Source organism: Bufo bufo, chromosome 5 (genome assembly GCF_905171765.1).
Source record: "Bufo bufo chromosome 5, aBufBuf1.1, whole genome shotgun sequence".
Taxonomy (NCBI): Eukaryota; Metazoa; Chordata; class Amphibia; order Anura; family Bufonidae; genus Bufo; species Bufo bufo.
This window is the reverse complement of record NC_053393.1, coordinates 233,236,032-233,248,641: the sequence shown is the minus strand read 5'-3', so window position 1 is coordinate 233,248,641 and position 12,610 is coordinate 233,236,032. Positions and strand designations below refer to the sequence as shown.

Below are 12,610 nucleotides of genomic sequence, written 5' to 3'. Positions count from 1 at the left end.
ATAACTTCACACACACGCTACAGTGCAATTCCAAGTCTAATTCTGTGTGTAAACGTATACCTGTCACCCAGCGCCTAAAAAATAGGCCTCAAATTTATATTCATCCAAATCTGTCATTATTGCTTTAGCTGGTCAAGTTATTTAGTGTCCGTCAAAGCACAGTTTTTGTTCTGGGTTAAAATACAATTCCCAATTTTGCAATTCTCTAAATTAGTGGTTTCTGCTGTATCAGGCCTACTTTAAATCTACCCCTAAAAGGGTATATAAGATTCAAGGTGCAGATAGGGTTATTCTCAATAACTTCACACACACGCTACTGTGCAATTCCAAGTCTAATTCTGTGTGTAAACGTATACCTGTCACCCAGCGCCTAAAAAATAGGCCTCAAATTTATATTCATCCAAATCTGTCATTATTGCTTTAGCTGGTCAAGTTATTTAGTGTCCGTCAAAGCACAGTTTTTGTTCTGGGTTGAAATACAATTCCCAATTTTGCAATTCTCTAAATTAGTGGTTTCTGCTGTATCAGGCCTACTTTAAATCTACCCCTAAAAGGGTATATAAGATTCAAGGTGCAGATAGGGTTATTCTCAATAACTTCACACACACGCTACTGTGCAATTCCAAGTCTAATTCTGTGTGTAAACGTATACCTGTCACCCAGCGCCTAAAAAATAGGCCTCAAATTTATATTCATCCAAATCTGTCATTATTGCTTTAGCTGGTCAAGTTATTTAGTGTCCGTCAAAGCACAGTTTTTGTTCTGGGTTGAAATACAATTCCCAATTTTGCAATTCTCTAAATTAGTGGTTTCTGCTGTATCAGGCCTACTTTAAATCTACCCCTAAAAGGGTATATAAGATTCAAGGTGCAGATAGGGTTATTCTCAATAACTTCACACACACGCTACTGTGCAATTCCAAGTCTAATTCTGTGTGTAAACGTATACCTGTCACCCAGCGCCTAAAAAATAGGCCTCAAATTTATATTCATCCAAATCTGTCATTATTGCTTTAGCTGGTCAAGTTATTTAGTGTCCGTCAAAGCACAGTTTTTGTTCTGGGTTGAAATACAATTCCCAATTTTGCAATTCTCTAAAATAGTGGTTTCTGCTGTATCAGGCCTACTTTAAATCTATCCCTAAAAGGGTATATAAGATTCAAGGTGCAGATAGGGTTATTCTTAATAACTTCACACACACGCTACTGTGCAATTCCAAGTCTAATTCTGTGTGTAAACGTATACCTGTCACCCAGCACCTAAAAAATAGGCCTCAAATTTATATTCATCCAAATCTGTCATTATTTCTTTAGCTGGTCAAATTATTTAGTGTCTGTCAAAGCACAGTTTTTGTTCTGGGTTGAAATACAATTCCCAATTTTGCAATTCTCTAAATTAGTGGTTTCTGCTGTATCAGGCCTACTTTAAATCTATCCCTAAAAGGGTATATAAGATTCAAGGTGCAGATAGGGTTATTCTCAATAACTTCACACACACGCTACTGTTCAATTCCAAGTCTAATTCTGTGTGTAAACGTATACCTGTCACCCAGCGCCTAAAAAATAGGCCTCAAATTTATATTCATCCAAATCTGTCATTATTGCTTTAGCTGGTCAAGTTATTTAGTGTCCGTCAAAGCACAGTTTTTGTTCTGGGTTGAAATACAATTCCCAATTTTGCAATTCTCTAAATTAGTGGTTTCTGCTGTATCAGGCCTACTTTAAATCTATCCCTAAAAGGGTATATTAGATTCAAGGTGCTAATAGGGTAATTCTCAATAACTTGACACACACGCTACTGTGCAGATCCAAGTCTAATTCTGTCCGTAAACTTATACCTGTCACCCAGCGCCTAAATAATAGGCCTCAAATTTATATTCAGCTAAATCTGTCATTACTGCTGTGCCTGTATTAGTGTAATACGGTACCTAAATAGATAGCCAGATAGTGTTAGGTGTCTGTAAAAAAAGGCCTGAATTTGAATTCAATACATTGGGCCAAAAAATATTTTTCTTATTGTGGTGAACGGTAACAATGAGGAAAACATCTAGTAAGGGACGCGGACGCGGACATGGTCGTGGTGGTGTTAGTGGACCCTCTGGTGCTGGAAGAGGACGTGGCCGTTCTGCCACAGCCACACGTCCTAGTGAACTAACTACCTCAGGTCCCAGTAGCCAGCAGAATTTACAGCGATATTTTGTGGGGCCCAATGCCGTTCTAAGGATGGTAAGGCCTGAGCAGGTACAGGCATTAGTCAATTGGGTGGCCGACAGTGGATCCAGCACGTTCACATTATCTCCCACCCAGTCTTCTGCAGAAAGCGCACAGATGGCGCATGAAAACCAAGCCCATCAGTCTGTCACATCACCCCCATGCATATCAGGGAAACTATCTGAGCCTCAAGTTATGCAGCAGTCTCTTATGCTGTTTGAAGACTCTGCTGCCAGGGTTTCCCAAGGGCATCCACCTAGCCCTTCCCCAGCGGTGGAAGAGATAGAATGCACTAACGCACAACCACTTATGTTTTCTGATGATGAGGACATGGGAATACCACCTCAGCACGTCTCTGATGATGATGAAACACAGGTGCCAACTGCTGCGTCTTTCTGCAGTGTGCAGACTGAACAGGAGGTCAGGGGTCAAGACTGGGTGGAAGACGATGCAGGGGACGATGAGGTCCTAGACCCCACATGGAATGAAGGTCGTGCCACTGACTTTCACAGTTCGGAGGAAGAGGCAGTGGTGAGACCGAGCCAACAGCGTAGCAAAAGAGGGAGCAGTGGGCAAAAGCAGAACACTCGCCGCCAAGAGACTCCGCCTGCTACTGACCGCCACCATCTGGGACCAAGCACCCCAAAGGCAGCTTCAAGGAGTTCCCTGGAAGGGCACTTCTTCAAACAATGTGCTGACGACAAGACCCGAGTGGTTTGCACGCTGTGCCATCAGAGCCTGAAGCGAGGCATTAACGTTCTGAACCTTAGCACAACCTGCATGACCAGGCACCTGCATGCAAAGCATGAACTGCAGTGGAGTAAACACCTTAAAAACAAGGAAGTCATTCAGGCTCCCCCTGCTATCTCTTCTGCTGCTGCCACCTCGGCCTCTTCTGCTGCTGCCGCTACCTCGGCCTCTTCCTCCGCCTCTGGAGGAACGTTGGCACCTTCCGCCCAGCAAACATGGGATGTACCACCAACACCACCACCTGCGTCACAAAGCATCTCAACCATGTCACACGGCAGCGTTCAGCTCTCCATCTCACAAACATTTGAGAGAAAGCGTAAATTCCCACCTAGCCACCCTCGATCCCTGGCCCTGAATGCCAGCATTTCTAAACTACTGGCCTATGAAATGCTGTCATTTAGGCTGGTTGAGACAGACAGCTTCAAACAGCTCATGTCGCTTGCTGTCCCACAGTATGTTGTTCCCAGCCGCCACTACTTCTCCAAGAGAGCCGTGCCTTCCCTGCACAACCAAGTATCGGATAAAATCAAGTGTGCACTGCGGAACGCCATCTGTGGCAAGGTCCACCTAACCACAGATACGTGGACCAGTAAGCACGGCCAGGGACGCTATATCTCCCTAACTGCACACTGGGTAAATGTAGTGGCGGCTGGGCCCCAGGCGGAGAGCTGTTTGGCGCACGTCCTTCCGCTGCCAAGGATCGCAGGGCAACATTCTTTGCCTCCTGTCTCCTCCTCCTCCTACTCAGCTTCCTCCTCCTCTTCTTCCACTTGCTCATCCAGTCAGCCACACACCTTCACCACCAACTTCAGCACAGCCCGGGGTAAACGTCAGCAGGCCATTCTGAAACTCATATGTTTGGGGGACAGACCCCACACCGCACAGGAGTTGTGGCGGGGTATGGAACAACAGACCGACGAGTGGTTGCTGCCGGTGAGCCTCAAGCCCGGCCTGGTGGTGTGCGATAATGGGCGAAATCTCGTTGCAGCTCTGGGACTAGCCGGTTTGACGCACATCCCTTGCCTGGCGCATGTGCTGAATTTGGTGGTGCAGAAGTTCATTCGCAACTACCCCGACATGTCAGAGCTGCTGCATAAAGTGCGGGCCGTCTGTTCGCGCTTCCGGCGTTCACATCCTGCCGCTGCTCGCCTGTCTGCGCTACAGCGTAACTTCGGCCTTCCCGCTCACCGCCTCATATGCGACGTGCCCACCAGGTGGAACTCCACCTTGCACATGCTGGACAGACTGTGCGAGCAGCAGCAGGCCATAGTGGAGTTTCAGCTGCAGCACGCACGGGTCAGTCGCACTGCGGATCAGCCCCACTTCACCACCAATGACTGGGCCTCCATGCGAGACCTGTGTGCCCTGTTGCGCTGTTTCGAGTACTCCACCAACATGGCCAGTGGCGATGACGCCGTTATCAGCGTTACAATACCACTTCTATGTCTCCTTGAGAAAACACTTAGGGCGATGATGGAAGAGGAGGTGGCCCAGGAGGAGGAGGAGGAAGAGGGGTAATTTTTAGCACTTTCAGACCAGTCTCTTCGAAGTGACTCAGAGGGAGGTTTTTTGCAACAGCAGAGGCCAGGTACAAATGTGGCCAGACAGGGCCCACTACTGGAGGACGAGGATGAGGAGGAGGTGGAGGAGGATGAGGATGAAGCAGGTTCACAGCGGGCTGGCACCCAACGCAGCTCGGGCCCATCACTGGTGCGTGGCTGGGGGGAAACGCAGGACGATGACGATACGCCTCCCACAGAGCACAGCTTGTCCTTACCTCTGGGCAGCCTGGCACACATGAGCGACTACATGCTGCAGTGCCTGCGCAACGACAGCAGAGTTGCCCACATTTTAACGTGTGCGGAATACTGGGTTGCCACCCTGCTGGATCCCCGGTACAAAGACAATGTGCCCACCTTACTTCCTACACTGGAGCGTGATAGGAAGATGCGCGAGTACAAGCGCACGTTGGTAGACGCGCTACTGAGAGCATTCCCAAATGTCACAGGGGAACCAGTGGAAGCCCAAGGCGAAGGCAGAGGAGGAGCAAGAGGTCGCCAACGCAGCTGTGTCACGGCCAGCTCCTCTGAGGGCAGGGTTAGCATGGCAGAGATGTGGAAAAGTTTTGTCACCACGCCACAGCTAACTGCACCACCACCTGATACGGAACGTGTTAGCAGGAGGCAACATTTCACTAACATGGTGGAACAGTACCTGTGCACACCCCTCCACGTACTGACTGATGGTTCGGCCCCATTCAACTTCTGGGTCTCCAAATTGTCCACGGGGCCAGAGGTAGCCTTTTATGCCTTGCAGGTGCTGGCCTGCCCGGCGGCCTGTCTACAGCCAATGTGGACAAGCTGGCGTTCATAAAAATGAACTAGGCATGGATCCCACAGGACCTGTCCATCCCTTGTGCAGATTAGACATTAACTACCTCCCCTTAACCATATATTATTGTACTCCAGGGCACTTCCTCATTCAATCCTATTTTTATTTTCATTTTACCATTATATTGCGGGGCAACCCAAAGTTGAATGAACCTCTCCTCTGTCTGGGTGCCGGGGCCTAAAAATATCTGACAGTGGCCTGTTCCAGTGGTGGGTGACATGAAGCCTGATTCTCTGCTATGACATGAAGACTGATTCTCTGCTGACATGAAGCCAGATTCTCTGCTATGGGACCTCTCTCCTCTGCCTGGGTGCCAGGGCCTAAATATGTGACAATGGACTGTTCCAGTGGTGGGTGACGTGAAGCCTGATTCTCTGCTATGACATGAAGACTGATTCTCTGCTGACATGAAGCCTGAATCTCTGTTATGGGACCTCTCTCCTCTGTCTGGGTGCCGGGGCCTAAAAATATCTGACAGTGGCCTGTTCCAGTGGTGGGTGACATGAAGCCTGATTCTCTGCTATGACATGAAGACTGATTCTCTACCTATTGACCGTGCACCTGGACCCCGACTGAAGCGCAGTGCCGCCCATTTGCCTTTAATTGTTCCAGTGGTGGGTGACGTGAAGCCTGATTCTCTGCTATGACATGAAGACTGATTCTCTGCTGACATGAAGCCTGAATCTCTGTTATGGGACCTCTCTCCTCTGTCTGGGTGCCGGGGCCTAAAAAAATCTGACAGTGGCCTGTTCCAGTGGTGGGTGACATGAAGCCTGATTCTCTGCTATGACATGAAGACTGATTCTCTGCTGACATGAAGCCTGAATCTCTGTTATGGGACCTCTCTCCTCTGTCTGGGTGCCGGGGCCTAAATTATATGACAATGGAGTTTTCCAATGTTGGGTGACGTGAAGCCTGATTCTCTGCTGTGACATGAAGACTGATTCTCTGCTGAGTCGCTGACATGAAGCCTGAATCTCTGTTATGGGACCTCTCTCCTGTGTCTGGGTGCCTGGGCCTAAATATCTGACAATGGACTGTTCCAGTGGTGGGTGACGTGAAGCCTGATTCTCTGCTATGACATGAAGACTGATTCTCTGCTGACATGAAGCCAGATTCTCTGCTATGGGACCTCTCTCCTCTGCCTGGGTGCCTGGGCCTAAATATCTGACAATGGACTGTTCCAGTGGTGGGTGACGTGAAGCCTGATTCTCTGCTATGACTTGAAGCCTGATTCTCTGCTATGACATGAAGACTGATTCTCTGCTGACATGAAGCCAGATTCTATGTTATGGGACCTCTCTCCTCTGCCTGGGTGCCGGGGCCTAAATATCTGACAATGGACTGTTCCAGTTTTGGGTGACGTGAAGCCTGATTCTCTGCTATGACATGAATACTGATTCTCTGCTGACATGAAGCCTGATTCTCTGCTATGGGACCTCTCTCCAATTGATATTGGTTAATTTTTATTTATTTTATTTTTATTTTTATTCATTTCCCTATCCACATTTGTTTGCAGGGGATTTAACTAGATTTTGCTGCCTTTTGCAGCCCTCTAGCCCTTTCCTGGGCTGTTTTACAGCCTTTTTAGTGCCGAAAAGTTCGGGTCCCCATTGACTTCAATGGGGTTCGGGTTTGGGACGAAGTTCGGGTCGGGTTCGGATCCCGAACCCGAACATTTCCGGGAAGTTCGGCCGAACTTCTCGAACCCGAACATCCAGGTGTTTGCTCAACTCTAATCTTTACCTAAACTTGTAAATAGTTTTTTTTAGCACAATTAAGTTTTTTCTAGCACTGTCCCTAGCGCTTGCTGACGTCTCTCCCTGCACTAAGTACACTGGAAAATGGCAGAATCCAAGATGGCTGAGGCTATTTATTGGGCTGTGACATCACAGGACTGGCTGGCTGGCTGCTGTTTGGCTGCATGCATGGCATTATGGGTGATCCTGCCTTCCCAGAGTTCCTTGCTCCATGTCCTCACACGTGGAGAAGCCATTTTGGGAAAAATGGGAGTCATTACCACGAAGTGTGGTATTTTTCCTACAATTCGGATCGAATTCCAGTTTGTCCACTTCGTCAACTTAGGTTACCTGAGTTTTTTTTTCTTTTTTGCGTTTTCATTTTTCTTTCCTATTTTCCGTGAGCCATAACTTTTTTATATTTCTGGTCACATAGCTCTATGAGGGCTTATTTCTTTGTGGAACAGGTTGTACTTTCTAATGGCATCATTAATTATGCCATAAAATGTAGTGGGAAGCGGTGAAAAAATTCCAAATGGGTTGGAATTGGAAAAAAAAACGCAATTCCTCCACTGTTTCACGGGTTTTGTTCCCACAGAGTTTTATTCACGACAAAACTGACCCATGCTTTTCATTCTCTGGGTTAGTACGATTACAATCATACTCCATATGTGTAGTTTTTTTTTATATCTAAATAGTGTAAAAATAAATGAAAACTTGAAACTCTACTAAGCTGTTTAGGCAACAATCAGTAGTTTTTATTGATACAATTTTAGAGTATGCGTGACTTTTTGATCACATTTTATTACATTTTTTGGGTAAAATAAGGAATAAAAAAATGGCAAATTGGCCATTTTGATCCTTTTTTCCGTTCCGCCATTTGCCATATTGGAAATTAAAAAAAATATTTTAATAATATGGGCGTTTTCGGTTGCAATGATACCCATGATGTTTACATTTATTGTTATTTAGGTATTTATTTTTAAATTATACAGAAAGGGGGGGTGATTTAAACTTTTATATTTCTTTGATTTTTTAAATAAATTTTTTAACATTTTTTGATTTTTAATTTTGTGATCATTTTGAAGCTCATAAATGAGCCTATAAATAATGTTTTTAAAGTTTTGATTTTGTACTATCAGGGATTTTTAAATTGACATTTAAACCCTAATTTGCTCATTTCTTATCCTGGCCTGCCATCTGTGGCCAAAATAAGAATTGAAGCATGAATACTATCAGCCTCATCAGCGAGGCTGAAAGTATTCAGCACAACTACCCATTCCCGAATTGGCCAGACGGGGCATAGGTAGCAAGCCCAGAAGCGCGAGCTTCCGGGTTTTTACGCATTTAGATGCCATGATCTCGCTTGATCACGGCATCTAAAACCTTTAATTACCGCGATCGGCATTATTGCCTATCACGGTAATTAGCGGCAGGTCTCTGCTGTATCAAACAGCAGAGATCTGCTGGCCATCACATCCGCTGCAAGTGCGAGCGGGTGCCATGTTTACACATCACAACGGCGCTGGCAGTGAAGGGGTTAAAAGGTAACTGTCATTTTTTTTTTATTTGCTAGTTTATTAGAGCTAGGCATGTATGCCTAAGTTAGTCTGTCAATGATTGTCAAAAGATCTGTAATTACCTTATAATAACAGCTTTCATTAATGTCCTTTGTCCCTTTCCACTGCTCCCTTAAAAGACCGTTGCTAGGGCTTGTCTATCTTCCTTTTAGTATAAACAGAAGACAGAGGGGTGGTCTTCCACACTGCATGCCTGCATTAGGCTTCAGAGTGAGGAGGCGTGTCTCTCAGTAATCCAATCTGATTGGCTGGCAGGGAGCGGCAGGCTACAGCAAGTGTGTATGTGAAGTGAGGGAAAGCAGAACTGGCAGAGGAGCTATCTTGAGAAGGTCCTCATATTGTAAATGTTTAAATAGCCGTAACTAAGGGAAAAACTCAAGGAAAACAGTGGTATGTGAAGAAACTAAAGACTGCTTTATGAAAACATGACAGTTACACTTTAAAAAATTTTATTGTTTATTTTTTTAGTCTAAGGAAAGGGGTGTGATTTGAATTGCAGACATTGGCCTGGCTGTGTGCTCTGCGATTGCAAACGGGCTTAGCCTTTAAAGACCGAACATGTACAGCAGAGGTCCAGAAAGGATTAAATAGAAAATATTGACACTAAAATACACCTTGTTTTGCTTTTGTCCCTTTATCCTAATGTTCTAAAACTGCAGTAATGTAAACATAGGGGCTCATTTACTAAGCTTCTAAACTTTTCTAAGCTGTCTAGACCTGTTCCAGATTTATCACAGTCTCTCAGGCTGGATGATAAATGTGGTGCAGGGATAGACACTTTTGTATAACTCTATTCAAACTATTAGTTGGTTTACTTTGAGACAAACATTGCCTATTTGGCCACGCCTGCTTTCTATGAAGCCACACCCATCCTGGTAAGCCAAACCCCCTTGTATACAAGAAATTAGAGCAACCCTAGATGCACCAAATTATGACAAAAATTGCACCAGTTTGTGCCACGTTGACATGGCTATGTCTACAGGCTAACTCTTCTGTGCCTGGTAATTCAGGATTGTGATAGAGAAAAATTCAAATGAATTCATCATACGTTCACATGACAGTCCATGGACAGAAAAGCAACTTTTTTCAGTTTACCATGGAAACCTGAGATTATACATAATAGTTACTATACTGCAGCATTTAGATAAGGGAGTATGCTAGTAAATACCAGTTATTTTCAGTTTATTGTGTTCTTTCTTCTATATATCATTATTATTATTATTTGTTATTACCGTCTTTGGGGAGGTAGCGCCACCAACAATGAGCTGATTGCCTACTTACCCTTTGCTGAGGTGTCTGTGATCGTCTATTAATACCTAAAAGCAGCTGCCGAAATACCCACATTTCACATCACATCCACAGTCCTCCAGCGTGAAAGCTGCAGCTTCCCACTTTGGGTAACTAAGGGGTTTCCAGAGCTGGAAACCCCATCCCATGATATCCATTTGCCCTAATATATGGAAAGGGGTTGCTTTGAATGGGCTGACTTGAAATTACATATTAGGAGTCAAACATAGGGTTCACATTTAAAAAATTTTTTTTTTTTACATCTATGGGTTTAAGTTTGCACATAACAGAAAGCATCTGCTGCAAATTTTTGCTGCAAATCCATAGAATAAAATGATGCATGGCAAAATCTACATATTGAATACTGTACAAATCTTATAGTGGATACGCAATGGATTTTACCCTATGCCTTGCAAAGGGTGAAGCCTGTGAAAATCTGTTGAAAGAACTGATATGGTGCAGATTTTATTTTTTTGTACAGCTCGGCTTGGATGAGATTTTTGTCTATTTTTGTCAAATTATGTTTAAATAATGGGATCCTTTTTTATAGGAACTGCAATGCTACATCCATATTACATGTTATTCTTATTATTTATTGTATTCCTTTGTATGTATTTCAAGGTTGAAGCCCTGCATGATTTTGAGGCAGCTAATGAAGATGAACTTAACCTTAAAAGAGGCGATGTTGTTTTGGTTATTGCTTCTGTAACATCAGCTGATCAGGTAATGCTCCTTAAATGCACATCTATAAGTTTTCCTGACATTATCATTCTACCGCTAGATCAGAAAATCCTAGCAAGCACTGTAAATTGGGCTTATTCTGAAATGGGTTGTCCCATTGATAGGATATGCCTTAAATGTCCAATAGGTGCAGATTGTATCTGAAAAACATGCATATGGACACAGAGAGGTAGCCACGTATGCATGGCCAGCTCTCCATTTACTGCTATGGGACTTCCAAAAACGGCTAGACAATTTCTCGCTTCACGGTGGAGCCACATTCTTGACATAGGAGTGGGCTCCAGAAGTGACATCCACACTTAGCAGACATTTGTGGCATATCCAGCAATTTACAATAAATGTCCTATATAGGACAATCCCTTTAAAATCTCAGTCTCTTAAAGCAACCCTGCTATCTTGAAAATGCAGTGCAACGTTGCACAGCATGGTGTAGAGCAGATGGAGCTGAGCAGATTGATACATAGGGGCAGATTTATCATTAAGTTACTCTAGAAAACTGGCGTGAAAAAGTCGCAAACTGCATGTGGCGTTTTTCTGGCGTAAAAGAACACTGAAATCTATGGCAGACCTTTGAGCAGATTTCAGTTTAGGCACACGGATTGGCAGATGTTGCGCCTGATTTATGACGAGGCGTAGCATCCGGCAGCGTGCCTGGGTATCATAGACCGGTAACTCTGCCAGCCTTTGATAAATCTCCCCCATACTCTGTGGGAAAAGATTCTGTATAACATACTTTATTTTTCTTTGCTATACATTTCAATGCTGCTTGCAATACATTTTCACAGTGACAGGTTAACTTTTAAATATCCTCTCATACCAATAAGCTGAACTAACTAGCCGGGTTGACCATTTCTACTGCCAGTATTCCTTAACCATAACCTACCAGAATGGGAGTTTATTTGCAGTAGCTCTGCACAGCCGCTACACAGTGGATGGAGCTTTCTGCATCCAGTTCTCTCCACTGTTTTCCATGCCAGTGGCTGCTCAGAATGTCTGATCAGTGGAGATGCCTGATGTCGGATCCCCAGAGAACTAAGGATAGGTCATCAGTGTGTATAGACAAAACCCCGTTAAGGCTACTTTCACACTAGCATTTTTGCAGGGTTCAGCAAAAACGCTTCCGTTACTGATAATACAAGCATCTGCATCCGTTATGAACAGATCCGGTTGTATTATCTTTAACATACCCAAGACAGATCCGTCATGAACTCTATTGAAAGTCAATGGGGGATTAATCCGTTTTCTATTGTGTCAGATTGTGTCAGAGAAAACCCAGTCCCTATTGACTTGCATTGTGGGTCCTGACGGATTCGTTTTGCTCCATATCCCAGGACAGAAAGCAAATCACAGCATGCTGCGGTTAGCTCTCCAGAATGGGAACGGAATGCATTTTGGAGCACTCCGTTCTGTTAAGTTACGTTTTGTTCCCATTGACAAAGAATTGGGACAAAACGGACAAGTTTTTTTTTCTGGTATTGAGACCCTATGACGGATCTCAATACCGGAAAATATTAACGGTAGTGTGAAAGTAGCCTAAATCTGATAATTTAGTGTTTCCAAATGAAAGGAAAAAGTTAAAAAATCTGTTATGTCACAAAATTGATACACATAGGGGGACATTTATATAATCAGATATGTCAGTTTTGTGGTCTAAAAAAGTCACAAGTCATGGTAACTGTGCCATTTTCTGCGACATTTTCGTGATCCTCGCCACTTTTCACTGTGGTCTATGTTTAAGAGCTAAAACTGAGATTAGACCTAGATTATGGCTCATTTACTATGTGCGACTTTTACGAAAATCGCAAAAAGTCACTACCTACACCAGGCAACATTCTAGTCTGCTTTTACACCTACAGCTGTAAACCACATTACCCTCACACCACATATATTATTAAAGTGCACCATTTCATAAA

At 44.3% G+C, this 12,610-nt stretch overlaps 1 protein-coding gene across 1 annotated transcript in view; it reads left to right on the top strand.

Moving 5' to 3' along the window:
- AMPH (amphiphysin) overlaps positions 1–12,610 on the top strand; it is a 316,380-nt gene that overhangs the window by 301,893 nt on the left and 1,877 nt on the right. Inside the window, exon 22 of the mRNA XM_040433933.1 lies at positions 10,578–10,679. Within this exon, the coding sequence (XP_040289867.1) occupies positions 10,578–10,679 (102 nt within the window). The remainder of the gene's footprint in view (positions 1–10,577; positions 10,680–12,610) is intronic.